We start from the raw sequence: 15,345 nt of genomic DNA, 5'->3' as shown, positions 1-15,345 counted from the left end.
CGTTTTTTTACGGAAAATTTTAACAGTAGAGATTTTTTGCAATTAACTGATAGACATTTTACCTGCATTTCTGATCAAATGAAGACTAATGAATTATATAAACAACAGTTTCTTGAAGCGGTGCACAAAACATAATGAACAATGGTTTAAAAATCTTTAATTGATTCTTTCCTATGAAAGAAAATTGCGCTTCAACAAACATCAAACCGTTTTCTCAAACCTAATAAGGAGAGACTCATAAAAAACACGAAAATTATCCTTTGATGACAACTTATATTTTTCTGTGAAAACAATTTTGACATTCTTAGTTTATTTCGATTAAAGCTTAAATGAAGTATTGTAAAAGCAGTATTTCAATTTCATTATAGATATCTTTACCGAAAATCATCAATTACAAACTGATAATAAAATGTTTGTATTGGAAATATAGTTTTGCTTTTCTTTACTGTCTCCACTAATGGAGGTTTGCTTTTAGTAAGTTAATCTGTTTGTTTAAACAAATTTAATTAGTAAATATGTACAGAAATCTGACCAAACTTGGTGTCGAGACAACTGAAAAGTTGTCAGATCAGGGAAGAGACAAAAATGTAGATGCTGGGAAAAAAAGAAAAAAAAAAAAACCTTTAGGCAGAGCAGAGGTTTATGGTATGCACCAACTTTTTTTTTTTAGTACACAGTAAAACACTACAAAGCAAAGGAAAAAAAAGTTACCCAAAACCCCACACTGCAAACCAAACGTATTACAAACAGGTTAGAAAACGCGATTAGTAATTTCAAATTCTATTATCACGCTTTAAAGAAAACGGATATAATTTCAGGTTTACATGAAAGCCAAGATGCCTAAGGGTTCAAAGACTTGAACTCACACACCTTCAGAGAGTTTCTGCTTAATGTTGATTAGTTCTACTCCCTACATACAAACTTCAAATCAACATTCCTTGACCTTTGTTTATCCGGAAAGGTCAAAGGTCGCTTACCGGGGAAAGTCATCAAAGAGTTCATCAAAAAAGTCACTGGATTGCTGATCCCTAAGGAGTGTATAGTGACAGAGTTACTGTCTGAACAAATAATTATATATATATATATATATATATATATATATATATATATATATATATATATATATATATATATATATATATATATATATATACACACACACACTTAAAATGTAAACAAAATCAACGTTGATGAGCCTAATAAGTATAGCAAAACTTAACAACAAATATATGTCTTCTTACGAGCTCTATATGAACTGAAAGAATTTAATAACGAATGCAAGACATTCACGAATCCTAAAAGTAAAAACATTTAGGACCTGTCATCAAACATACGAACATACTCACATGTTTGTGCGGTGGCAGCACATGGCCAGAGTTAGGAGACCCAGAAGGACCAACATCACCACCAGTGGAATGAGAATTGTGTGCACCACGTCGTAAGTATATGATCGTTTCACTACCTAAAGGGAGGATGATAATAACGACATTCCTTTAAAATATGTAAAGTGTTGGCCTTTTTGTGTTTCAGTTAAGTCTCGTGAAGTATTGGTTACATTGAACGATATCCTGCAGCCTAAAATTATATGTAGGCCTAGTTTTACACTACAATATTTCTTCCTTTAAAAGAAGTTAAGTGTTTGCCTTATAGTATTTCAGCTAAGTCTAATTACATATTAGTTATCTTCAACACTACATCCTAAAGATTACAAATAGGCCTAATTCTTACACTTCAATATTCAGATTACAGTATGTCACAGAAAAAGCCTGATGAAGTGATATTTAGTACTCATTTGAATCATCAGCAGAACAGAAGTTCCTCAACTCACAAACATTTGAGGATACAAACACAAATCCAAATGAAATTAAAAATTTCAGATAAAGTATAAAAAATTAATATTTAAATACTGTAATAAAACAATATCATATAATTCAATGCAGTTTATAAAAAGACATTTGCAATTTGAAATGGTATTATTTACTGACTTTTGTAGCTGAAAGGCATAGGCAAGCTTAGGCAAAGCCTACCCTAGGACGAAATTTAACAGAAATTCGACTTACAAACAGCTTCTTTGAACCTGTTAAGTTTGTAAGTTGAGGACTTTCTTCTAATGTAAATCTTCCGTATAGTTCAAACTAAGGTTTGTTGGTATTCTAAAGACCTTGATTCGAATGACAAATTTAGCGTTACGTTACGTTTTAGATAGCCTTGCTCAAGTGAGCAAGACGCGGGTTCTTGCGTTGGCCGCCCACAAGGCAGATAAATAACGAAAGTGACAAGTTATTGCTGGGAAAAAGAACATTATCTAAAGGGAATATCAGTTAAGTTGGGGGTGGGGGGTTATTGATTTCAAGCTGCAAAGAATTGGGATCAATTCAGTCGCTCTAAAACGGTCACAACTCGAATGTGTCAAGGGGTAGAAAGGGAGACAACTTTAGCTGTTCGTTGGTGATTACTTCATCTCTAACTGACATACCTGAGCCCGACTCTGCAAGTATATGCGTCCTTCATTCTCCAGAGCAGAGATGACGGGGGATTTGTGGCCGTTGTCATCCTTTCCGTAATCTTGCAAGTGTTCATACTTCTTGATGTTATCAACCTATAGGGGAAAAAGTTTAACAAGGGTCTGTCTTTCTGATTGTAATTCAATCTTTTTTTTTATATTAAACATGAGGTCATTGCTTGCACTTACACCTTAGGCCTAAGCTTTACTTATCAAGTCATATTAAACTGAGGTTTCAAACAAGAAAACTGAGATTATCACCTTTTTTCCCTCATACTATTGCTGATATCTACCATGGTGGTTATTGCATGCGCTTACAACTTACTCTTTGCTTATCAAAACAAATTAAATTAAGAATTTTATCACAGTTTTCTTCTTTTATTACCCTGAATCCAAAAGATTAATTACACATACACACCATTCTGAAACTGCACCAGTCGATTGCAAAGCTTGCATTTTGGAAGAACCTCTCATAGGACGTCTTCTTGAAGTAGTTAGGACAAGGTCTGTGGTCCCACAGTGGCTCCACCTCTTTCTCCAGCTCAAAGAGAGATTGTGAAAAGTTCTTAGAGCTTCCATAGCTAACGTAAACTCTGCAAAATTTAATTAGGCTTAGAAAATATAACACAATTATACATTTAGGATTATGAGCTTACGTTAATGTAATTTTTATTTCAGAGTAAAATCTACTAAAGAAATGAACAACTCTTGTTGATAATTTCTATAGATAGCAAATATAAAAACAGACCTACACTATAGTCAATTCTTTTTAGTCAGGCAGATTTGCACCGACTCGCAGGGGTGCCCTTTTAGCTCGGAAAAGTTTCCTGTTCGCTGATTGGTTGGACAAGATCATTCTAACCAATCAGCAATCAGGAAATTTTTTCGAGCGAAAAGGGCACCGCTGCGAGTGAGTGCAAATCTGCCTCATTAAAAAGAATTGACTAAAGTTTAAGTGGGAAAATTCAAATTATATTCTAAAGAAATTGTTATTAAAATTGGTTATTCTTTCAAATTACAATGCATTTTATATTCGGACATTTCACTTTACTAGAAAATGGTGAAGCTATAACAATCTTAACAACACGATCAAAGGGGAATTTGTGTATTTTTTCATATATATTGTATATATACAGTATATGATAATTTTGAACATTTAGACGTGTTTTTCATATATATTCGTATAAGCCATATATTAAACACCTCCTAATATCTGGATTCTCTCTACCTCGAGATCAGAGACCCAAAGGGGAATCAACTCCAAGATAATAGCTTCTGGTAGACCAGGGAATCGAACCCGGACTCAAGAAACTGAGGTCCCAATGACTTGGCAATATATGGGTGTGTGTTTATGAGAGAGAGAGAGAGAGAGAGAGAGAGAGAGAGAGAGAGAGAGAGAGAGAGAGAGAGAGAGAGAGAGAGAGCGTGACTTGTTGGTAGGTAGATACAGAAATGGTAGTGTAATAATTGGAAAAAAAGTTTAAAATTATTTATAAATAAATACTACACACACAAGTAGGGTATATATATATATATATATATATATATATATATATATATATATATATATATATATATATATATACATATACAGTATATATATATACATATATATATACATATATATACAAATATATATATATATATATATAGAGAGAGAGAGAGAGAGAGAGAGAGAGAGAGAGAGAGAGAGAGAGAGAGAGAGAGAGAGAGAGAGAGTTTCCACAAACAAGAGCTAAAGCAGTACTGTACAGCCATTCCCGAACTCCTCAGAAACCTTACCCTTCTTTTTCATCAGGGTGAAGAGGCTTCCTATCGCCTCTATCTGTGGCCGAGGTGAGCGAGGTTACGACCAACTGGGATGACGTTAGATTCCAGAGCTTCGCCATCACTTCCCGGAGTCGTTTCCAGCGTACATCGACCAGTAACTCGTCCACGTTCATGTTGGTGATCTTGAAACGGACTTCGTAGGGTTTCTCTGGAAAAAAAGAAGAGGTGCCGTTCGTTGTTAAAATCATATTCTCCTTCATATGGTGCCTTAATTTATTATGATTCATACTTTTTTTTTTTAAGTTTACATAATTTTCTAAGAAATTGAAATAAACATGAATCATTATTAAAAAAATGGCAATCTGTATTTCGATACTTCTCTCAAAAATAGTGAAGATTTTTCACGTTTCTTTTCTTAAATGTTTTTTTTTTTTATTTTTTTTTTTGCATCATTTATTTTTTGTTAAATGGATAGAACTTGACTCATTATTTATAGATTAAAACCTAGATTTTTTTAAGTGAAAAATAGATGAGGTGGAATCGTTTAAATATTTAGGAACGATGATTTCTAATACAGGATCTTAAGAGTTGAAGTTTAATGAGAGATTGAAAGTAACTAATCAGACAATAGCTAAGTTGAATAAAATTTGGAAATCAAATCGCCTGAAACTACATATAAAAATCAGGCTATATATTAGTTTAGTGAGATCGGTGTTACTCTATGGACATGAGTCATGGTATGACAATGAAACAATATCCAACAGATTTTGTAGATTTGAGAACAAATCCCTTAGAAGAATATTGGGAGTTAAATGGTAAGATGAAACTAGAAATGAAACTATATGAGAGATTACTCGAGTGCCATATGTGGATGAGATCATGGTGAGGGGTAGATGGAGATGGTTTGGGCAGGCACTTCGCACTCCCCAAGAGAGATTAGTTTAGGAGATGACGAATGGAAAAGCATTGCTTTAAAAGCGCAAGATAGAGACGACTGACGAAATCTAACCGAGGCCCTTTCCGTTAATATGCGTAGGAGATGATGATGATGATGATGATGATGATGATGATATATATATATATATATATATATATATGTGTGTGTGTGTGTGTGTGTGTGTGTGTTTCTTCAAAAAGGTCCTCAAATTAAAGGACATAAAGGAAATAGAAATGTTTCGACCAATACACATTGGTCCTCTTCACGGTGTACAGTAAAATGAGAAAAGGAGTGGACAGTCATCGATTATTTATGAAAGCAAAAGGGTGTTTTCAATTGTGAAGAAGGCCAATGTGTAGGCTATTGGTCGAAATATAGTGATTTATTTCTATTTCCTTTGTTTATTTTATGAGCCTTTTTGAAGATACATGTTACTTATATATGGATGTATACATAAATACATATTTATAAACAAACAAACAAACAGGCACACACATAGACATATATATATATATATATATATATATATACACACACACACACACACATATATATATATATATATATATATATATATATATATATATACATATATATATAAATATATATATATATATATATATATATACATATATATATATATATATATATATATATATATATATATAGAGAGAGAGAGAGAGAGAGAGAGAGAGAGAGAGAGAGAGAGAGAGAGAGAGAGAGAGAGAGAGAGAGAGAGAGAGAGAGAGAGAGAGAGAGAGAGAGGAGAGGTTATAAGGAAAGCAGTGAAAATATATCATGCTACTTTCAAGTGTCAAACGTAGTAACAGAACACTAAGATGCTTTCATCAGGGAAAATATAATATGCTCGTTCCAAAAAATGCTAAACACGTTAACCAAACATCAATAGAAACAAACTTCCTACTCACGCGTCTGGTTGATGACATCCATACTGTAGAGTCGATGGGAGGTTTGGTAAGTGTGTTTGTCCCGAGCCACGACTTCCAGCTGCAGTGATACCAAGAGACAGGGGAGAAGAATTAGATCCTTAATAACCTTCCAAGGTCCCGACGTCTGAGACTTCAGCCTATAATCCTCGACACTAATTAGAGAGAGGAACGATTCGAGAACATTCGCTTCACCACAAAAGAGGTTGGGTGCTTGGGAAATGAGAGAAATGAGAGGTTGGATACTTGTGAAGTGAGAGAAATGAGAGGTTGGATACGTGTGAAATGAGAGAAATGAAAGGTTGGCTAGTTGTGAAGTGAAAGAAGTGAGAGGTTGGCTAATTGTGAAGCGAGGGAAATAAGAGGTTGGCTGTTTGTGAAATGAGAGAAATGAGAGGTTGGCTGTTTGTGAAATGAGAGAAATGATAGGTTGGCTGTTTGTGAATAAGAGAAATGAGAGGTTGGCTAGTTGTGAAATGAGAGAAATGATAGGTTGGCTGTTTGTGAAATAAGAAAAATGAGAGGTTGGCTAGTTGTGAAGTGAGAGGTTGGTTACTTATGAAATAGGAGGTTGGCTGTTTGTGAAAGGAGAGGATGGTGAGGTTGCAGACGCCACTAGAAAACAGCTAACTAACTTGAGCGAGTCTCTAACCACAGTTCAGGTAGGGAGGTTTACAATAGGGTACTGCCTTTTACTTTCGGGCTATCCACCTTTGCCCCTTCCCATTCAGCTGTTCAACTCCCGTATCTTTGTCTAGTTCAATCTTTCCTGACCAATTAAAAATTAATCTTTCTGAGGTCTCGTTGACCTGCTTTATAATAATAATAATAATAATAATAATAATAATAATAATAATAATAATAATAATAATACCATGTACAATTTCTCTTAAATCTAATAAAAATCATCTTTAATATAAAATACAGAAAATCTATTAGAAATAAATCTATAATATAAAATATAAAAAAATCAAATATTCGAGAAAACAATTTGAAACACGAAATATTAAATACAAATGCTTTTCTAAAGATAAGAGATTTACATTAATTTCACCTCACCGATCTTAATCATATTTTTCACGGCGCATTACAAATTTACTTTACCTTCGCCACGTTAGTCTTTTAAATTATATTATCCTTCATGGCCCAAATAAAGACAATTTAGCAACAAAACTTTAAGTAGAATCTCACCATGAACTTGGAAATGTCTTCGGGAGGGACTCCATACACGAAGCCGGTCTTGCTGTGCTTGGAGTAATAGTAGTGGAGCCAACTGGGCAGATCAGGTCGGTTGTAGAGACTAGGGCGATAGGTCACTCCTGGAAGGGCGGGGAGGATTTACTTGCAAATGGGATTTTTGAAAGGATGTTAATGTTGTGATGCTCTCTCTCTCTCTCTCTCTCTCTCTCTCTCTCTCTCTCTCTCTCTCTCTCTCTCTCTCTCTCTCTCTCTCTCTATAGTAAATTAATAATGTGGTATATAACAGGATGTTTATATATATATATATATATATATATATATATATATATATATATATATATATATATATATATATATATATATATATAGTATATATATGTGTGTAAATATATATATACATATACAGGACATATACATATATATGTGTATATTTATATATATATATATATATATATATATATATATATATATATATATATATATATATATATCTTAACGTAAAAATTTTCCTTTAACTACTAGTGAATAATTAATATAATTATCAAAATCTTGGGATTCCTGCTCCCCTTATTTCAATTCTTGAACAAAGACCAATTCTCAGATATTTGCTCAAATATTACGAGTATTTTGCTCTAATCAAGGTTACAGCTTTTTTTTTCCTAAATTTCAAAATGCTGTAGCATTGTCATTCAATGCGTTACATGACTTAATAGTTATTACGCATAGCCAAGGTTTAATATGAAGGAAAGACAGGTATCATAAAACTATCTTCTTCTTAGTCTGCATCTTTTCCCACTTTTATGTGGGGTCGATGTTTCTGGCCAGCGTTCTCCATCTACCTCTGTTCCACACTTCATCACCAGTTGATCCCTATAACCTTCATAAAAAAGAGTACCATTACTGATTCCACAAAATAAAAATTATCTACACAATAAAAAACTATTAACAACTGTATTTTTCCCTGCTTATTCCTTTTCTCGAGTGTCATTTTCCATATTTCCTCCATAAATATAAAGTGTCGAGACCCAAAATATCTATGATCGACGCCAATGAGGCGGTTCTCAGCGATTGTCAACTACAATCATGTTTTCATCCTTCCAAATGTGCTATAGCGACTTCCACCTTTCCAAATGTGCTGCAGCGAAACGTTTCCACCCTTCCAAATCATTATTATTATTATTATTCCTTGCTAAGCTATAACCCTATTTGGAAAAGCAGGATACTATAAGCCCAAGGGCTCTAACAGGTAAAATAGCCAAGTGAGAAAAGGAAACAAGGAAAAATAAAATATTCTAAAAACAGTAATAACATTGAAATAAGTATTTCCTATATAAACTATAAAAACTTTAAAAAAACAAGGGGGAAAAAATTAGATAGAATAGTTTGCCCCAGTGTACCCTCAAGCAAGAGACCTCTAACCCAAGACAGTGGAAGACCATGGTACAGAGGCTATGGCACTTCCCAAGAGTAGAGAACAATGGTTTGATTTTCTTAGAAGAGCTGCCTACCATACCTAAAGAGTCTCTTCTACCCTTACCAAGACGAAAGTAGCCACTGAACAATTACAGTGCAGCAGTTAACACCTTGTGTGAAAAAGAATTGTTTGATAATCTTAGTGTTGTCAGGTGTATGAGGACAGAAAAATCTGTAAATAATAGGCCAGACTATTTGGTGTATGTGTAGTCAAAGGAAAAATGAACCGTAACCAGAGAGAAGGGGCCAATGTAGTATTGTATGGCTAGCCAAAGGACCCCATAACTTCCAAATGTGCTGCAGTGAAACGTTTCCCCCCTTCCAAATGTGCTACAGCAAATTCCGCCCTTCCAAATATGCTGCAGCGAAACATTTCCACCCACCCAAATGTGCTACAGTGACTTCCACCCTCCCAAATGTGCAGCAGCAAAACATATCCACCCTTCCAAATGTGCAACAGTGACTTCTACCCTTCCAAATGTGCTGCAGCAAAACATTCCCACCCTTCCAAATGTGCTGCAACGAAACGTTTCCAACTTTCCAATTGTGCTACGACTTCCACTCTTCCAAATGTGCTGCAGGGAAACGTTTCGGCCCTTCCAAATGTGCTACAGCGACTTCCACCCTTCCAAATGTGCTGCAGCAAAACGTTTCCGCCCTTCCAAATGTGCTACAGCAAATTTCACCCTTCCAAATGTGCTACAGCGACTTCCACCCTTCCAAATGTGCTACAGCGACTTCCACCCTTCCAAATGTGCTGCAGCAAAACGTTCCCGCCCTTCCAAATGTGCTACAGCAAATTTCACCCTTCCAAATGTGCTTCAGCGACTTGCACCCTTCCAAATGTGCTGCAGCAAAACGTTTCCACCCTTCCAAATGTGCTACAGCGACTTCCACCCTTCCAAATGTGCTGCAACGAAATGTTTCCGCCCTTCCAAATGTGCTACAGCGAATTTCATCCTTCCAAATATGCTGCAGCGAAACATTTCCACCCTTCCAAATGTGCTACAGCGACTTCTACCTTTCCAAATGCGCTGCTGCGAAACATTCCCATCCTTCCAAATGTGCAGCAACGAAACGTTTCCACCCTTCCTAATGTGCTACAACGACTTCCACTCTTCCAAATGTGCTGCAGTGAAACGTTTCCAACCTTTCAAAAGGGCTGTAGGGAAATGTTTCCAACCTTCCAAATGTGCTTCAGCGACTTGTACCCTTCCAAATGTGCTGCAGCAAAATGTTTCCACCCTTCCAAATGTGCTACAGCGACTTCCACCCTTCCAAATGTGCTGCAGCGAAACATTTTCACCCTTCCAAATGTGCTACAGCACCTTCTACCCTTCCAAATGCGCTGCAGCGAAACATTCCCACCCTTCCAAATGTGCTGCAACGAAACGTTTCCACCCTTCCTAATGTGCTTCAGCGACTTGCACCCTTCCAAATGTGCTGCAGCAAAATGTTTCCACCCTTCCAAATGTGCTACAGCGACTTCTACCCTTCCAAATGCGCTGCAGCGAAACATTCCCACCCTTCAACATGTGCTGCAACGAAACGTTTCCACCCTTCCTAATGTGCTACAACGACTTCCACTCTTCCAAATGTGCTACAGCGACTTCCACCCTTCCAGATGTGCTGCAGCGAAACGTTTCCACCTTTCCAAATGTGCTGCGGCAAAACGTTTCCACCATTCTAAATGTGCTACAGCGACTTCCACCCTTCCATATGTGCTGCAGCGAAATGTTTCCACCCTTCCTAATGTGCTACAACGACTTCCACTCTTCCAAATGTGCTGCAGTGAAACGTTTCCAACCTTTCAAAAGGGCTGCAGGGAAATGTTTCCAACCTTCCAAATGTGCTTCAGCGACTTGCACCCTTCCAAATGTGCTGCAGCAAAATGTTTCCACCCTTCCAAATGTGCTACAGCGAATTTCATCCTTCCAAATGTGCTGCAACAAAACGGTTCCACCCTTCCAAATGTGCTACAAGGACTTCCACTCTTCCAAATGTGCTGCAGTGAAACGTATCCAACCTTCCAAAAAGGCTGCAGTGAAACGTTTCCAACCTTCTAAATGTGCTACAGCGACTTCCACCCTTCCAAATGCGCTTCAGCGAAACGTTCCCACCCTTCCAAATGTGCTGCAGTGAAACGTTTCCACCCTTTCAAATGTGCTACAGGGACTTCCAACTTTCCAAATGTGCTACAGCGACTTCCACCCTTCCAAATGCGCTTCAGCGAAACGTTCCCACCCTTCCAAATGTGCTGCAGTGAAACGTTTCCACCCTTTCAAATGTGCTACAGGGACTTCCACCCTTCCAAATGTGCTACAGCGACTTCTACCCTTCCAAATGCGCTTCAGCGAAACGTTCCCACCCTTCAACATGTGCTGCAGTGAAACGTTTCCACCCTTTCAAATGTGCTACAGGGACTTCCACCCTTCCAAATGTGCTACAGCGACTTCCACCCTTCCAGATGTGCTGCAGCGAAACGTTTCCACCTTTCCAAATGTGCTGCGGCAAAACGTTTCCACCATTCTAAATGTGCTACAGCGACTTCCACCCTTCCATATGTGCTGCAGCGAAATGTTTCCACCCTTCCTAATGTGCTACAACGACTTCCACTCTTCCAAATGTGCTGCAGTGAAACGTTTCCAACCTTTCAAAAGGGCTGCAGGGAAATGTTTCCAACCTTCCAAATGTGCTTCAGCGACTTGCACCCTTCCAAATGTGCTGCAGCAAAATGTTTCCACCCTTCCAAATGTGCTACAGCGAATTTTATCCTTCCATATGTGCTGCAGCGAAACATTTCCACCCTTCCAAATGTGTTACAGCGAAACATTCCCACCCTTCCAAATGTGCTGCAACGAAACGTTTCCATCCTTCCTAATGTGCTTCAGCGACTTGCACCCTTCCAAATGTGCTGCAGCAAAATGTTTCCACCCTTCCAAATGTGCTACAGCGACTTCCACCCTTCCAAATGTGCTGCAACAAAACGGTTCCACCCTTCCAAATGTGCTACAAGGACTTCCACTCTTCCAAATGTGCTGCAGTGAAACGTTTCCAACCTTCCAAAAAGGCTGCAGTGAAACGTTTCCAACCTTCTAAATGTGCTACAGCGACTTCCACCCTTCCAAATGCGCTTCAGCGAAACGTTCCCACCCTTCCAAATGTGCTGCAGTGAAACGTTTCCACCCTTTCAAATGTGCTACAGGGACTTCCACCCTTCCAAATGTGCTACAGCGACTTCCACCCTTCCAAATGTGCTGCAACAAAACGGTTCCACCCTTCCAAATGTGCTACAAGGACTTCCACTCTTCCAAATGTGCTGCAGTGAAACGTTTCCAACCTTCCAAAAAGGCTGCAGTGAAACGTTTCCAACCTTCTAAATGTGCTACAGCGACTTCCACCCTTCCAAATGCGCTTCAGCGAAACGTTCCCACCCTTCCAAATGTGCTGCAGTGAAACGTTTCCACCCTTTCAAATGTGCTACAGGGACTTCCACCCTTCCAAATGTGCTACAGGGACTTCCACCCTTCCAAATGCGCTTCAGCGAAACGTTCCCACCCTTCCAAATGTGCTGCAGTGAAACATTTCCACCCTTTCAAATGTGCTACAGGGACTTCCACCCTTCCAAATGTGCTACAGCGACTTCCACCCTTCCAGATGTGCTGCAGCGAAACGTTCCACCTTTCCAAATGTGCTGCGGCAAAATGTTTCCACCATTCTAAATGTGCTACAGCGACTTCCACCCTTCCATATGTGCTGCAGCGAAATGTTTCCACCCTTCCAAATGTGCTACAGCAATCATCAAGCTAAATTACCTATGGAAATATGCACAGCAAAATGGAAGAAGAAAATCATAACTACGAGCTTACCTGGAGAATGGAAGTCGAAATCGTGGTGTGTCAGCCGAAGGATGAAGACCTCTGACGACATTATCTCGAGGACAGATCCTGACGCTGGTACCCCTAGGAAGCACCAAGAGGCCCCCAGCATGAGGAGTATGCCGTGTGGCCATAGAGCCATCCTGTTAAGAGAGAAAATTAAGTTTGGGATCATAACGAGCACAATGCCAGATGCACCAATGCTACAACCCTGCACGTTATTAAAATCATGTTTTGCAGGCATATGTGCACACATGAGTGCACGCACACACACACACACACACACATATATATATATATATATATATATTTACGTCTCTTTCCCCATTGAAATGGTAGCAGAAGAACTCCGTCAGTAGATTTGTGAGCGTTATTCTGGAATTGAACATGTGCCCAGAAATCGATAATGCGATTATCAAATCACTTGGCCATAGTCTACGTACACAGGTGGTAAGCTTGTGTTACGTATATATATATATATATATATATATATATATATATATATATATATATATATATATATATATATATATATATTTAGTTCAAGGATTTTGCTGGAAACTTTTCCTTTTGGGATCTCAAGTTAAGACTCTTCCATGGTAAAAAAAAAAAACACGGGTTTAACACCTGTGTGCAAGGGCTATATGACCAAGTGATTTGATAACTGCAGTACTGACTTCTGGGCACATGTTCAATTCCAGACTATCGCTCACAAATCTACTGACGGAGTTCTGGTGCTACTGTTTCAAGGGGGGAAGGAGGTATGAATAATTCTTTTTTTCTTGTGGAGAGTACTGCGTTATTATGGCGTTCCTCTTAAATATGTAAATTTAATGAAGTCTGTTCATGAGCATAGCAAGTGTAAGGTTAATGTTAGTGGAGTCCTATCAAATGAATTTCCAGTGAACAGCGGAATACTCCAAGGGAATGTGTTGTCACCTATGTTGTTTATCCTCCTTGTGGATTTTGTAGTGCATAGAACAGTTGGAAATGATGGAGTAGGATTGGACTGGATTGGTACCAGGAAAGTAGCTGACCTAAAGTATGCTCATAATACTGTCATTAGCAGAACGAAACAGGACTTGCAAAGCTTGCTTACCAAAATACATGAAATACATGAGGTTGGGCTCAAGATAAATATAAGGAAAACAAATATTATGAGAATGGAATATGCAATGGAAGATGAAATATCATTGGAAGGAAAAGTGATTAATGAGTTGGAATCATTTAAATAATTACAATCTATGGTCTCTAATACAGGGCCTTTAGAATTTGAGTCTAATGAAAGATTAAAAAATCTAATCAGACAATGGCTAGGTTAAGTGAAATTTAGAAATAAAATCGCCTGAAATTACATATAAAAATCAGACTTTATATCATTTTAGTGATATCGTTGTTACTGTATGGACGTGAGTCGTGGTATGACCCCGCAACAATATCTAACAGATTTTGTAGATTTGAGAACAAAGCCCTCAGAATGATATTGGGAGTTAAATGGCAGCACTGGATTAGAAGTGAAACTATAAGTGAGATTACTAGAGTGCCATATGTGGGTAAGATCATGGGGAGGGGTAGATGGAGATGGTTTGGGAATGCTCTTCGCACTCCCCAAGAGAGGTTAGTTCACCAAACTTTCAACTGGGCTCCACAAGGCACTAGAAGAGTTGGAAATCCCAGGTCTACATGGCTGGAACTATAAAGCATAAAGTAGGAGATGATGACTAGAGAAGTATTGATCTGAAAGTTGTAGAGTAGACTAGCTAAATCTAACCGAGGACCTTTGCGTTAATAGGCGTAGGGAATGACGACGATGATGATGATGATAAAACACACACACACACACACACACACACATATATATATATATATATATATATATATATATATATAAAATATATACATATATATATATATATATATATATAAAATATATATATATATATATATATATATATATATATATATATATTTTATATATATATATATATATAGAGAGAGAGAGAGAGAGAGAGAGAGAGAGAGAGAGAGAGAGAGAGAGAGAGAGAGAGAGAGAGAGAGAGAGAGAGAGAGAGAGAGAGAGAGAGAGAGAGAGAGAGGAAATAAAATACTGGGAAAGCTGTATTTCTAAAAATAAATGGTGCTTGTCTGATGGACAGAATTTATAACCCATAGCATGGCTTTTGAAACTAAGCCTAGAGATGATGTTGAACGATATTAGTTACTTCCCATTTACAGCCACCCAAGGAAAACACACCACACTGCAATATAAACCACCTCTCACAGACAGTTTTAGATGCTGAACAAGTAGTATAAAATGAAGGTCCTCTTTGTAGGCTCTAGAATAAGAACAAATATGATTATCGCATCCCTTTCTCTGCTTTTTGTTTACGGCATGGATTTCTTGGCTAGGGAATAATTTCCCTTATGAGCTGAATACTTTCAAGATTCGAGGACAGAATTGGTTCTTCACAATGGCGGATTTAGAGTGACGAAAGGAGAATTCAAATAAATAAACAGTTTGTTGATTTTCTGGACGACGAAGGGAGCGGTGTCCTTACAGTGGAATATTCATCTTTAAACAAACTACAATTCCGTAGACCGAACATAATTTCAGTAGCGACGTTGTCGTCATTTAAA

At 37.6% G+C, this 15,345-nt stretch overlaps 1 protein-coding gene across 2 annotated transcripts in view; it reads right to left on the bottom strand.

Annotated features, from left to right (window-relative positions):
• Scgalpha (sarcoglycan alpha) overlaps nt 1-15,345 on the bottom strand; it is a 29,356-nt gene that overhangs the window by 11,604 nt on the left and 2,407 nt on the right. The window contains exons 2-9 of one of the 2 annotated variants that reach the window (XM_068361184.1): nt 12,700-12,851; nt 7,349-7,476; nt 6,140-6,218; nt 4,286-4,481; nt 2,922-3,096; nt 2,477-2,599; nt 1,347-1,462; nt 978-1,028 (exon numbers count right to left, since the gene is read on the bottom strand). In XM_068361184.1, coding sequence (XP_068217285.1) covers nt 978-1,028; nt 1,347-1,462; nt 2,477-2,599; nt 2,922-3,096; nt 4,286-4,481; nt 6,140-6,218; nt 7,349-7,476; nt 12,700-12,850 — 1,019 coding nt within the window. In that variant the 5' untranslated portion in view covers nt 12,851. The remainder of the gene's footprint in view (nt 1-977; nt 1,029-1,346; nt 1,463-2,476; nt 2,600-2,921; nt 3,097-4,285; nt 4,482-6,139; nt 6,219-7,348; nt 7,477-12,699; nt 12,852-15,345) is intronic. The other variant, XM_068361186.1, reaches the window with a different exon arrangement.

The sequence above is a fragment of the Palaemon carinicauda genome, chromosome 37 (genome assembly GCF_036898095.1).
Source record: "Palaemon carinicauda isolate YSFRI2023 chromosome 37, ASM3689809v2, whole genome shotgun sequence".
NCBI lineage: Eukaryota > Metazoa > Arthropoda > Malacostraca > Decapoda > Palaemonidae > Palaemon > Palaemon carinicauda.
This window is presented reverse-complemented; position numbering and strand designations above follow the sequence as displayed.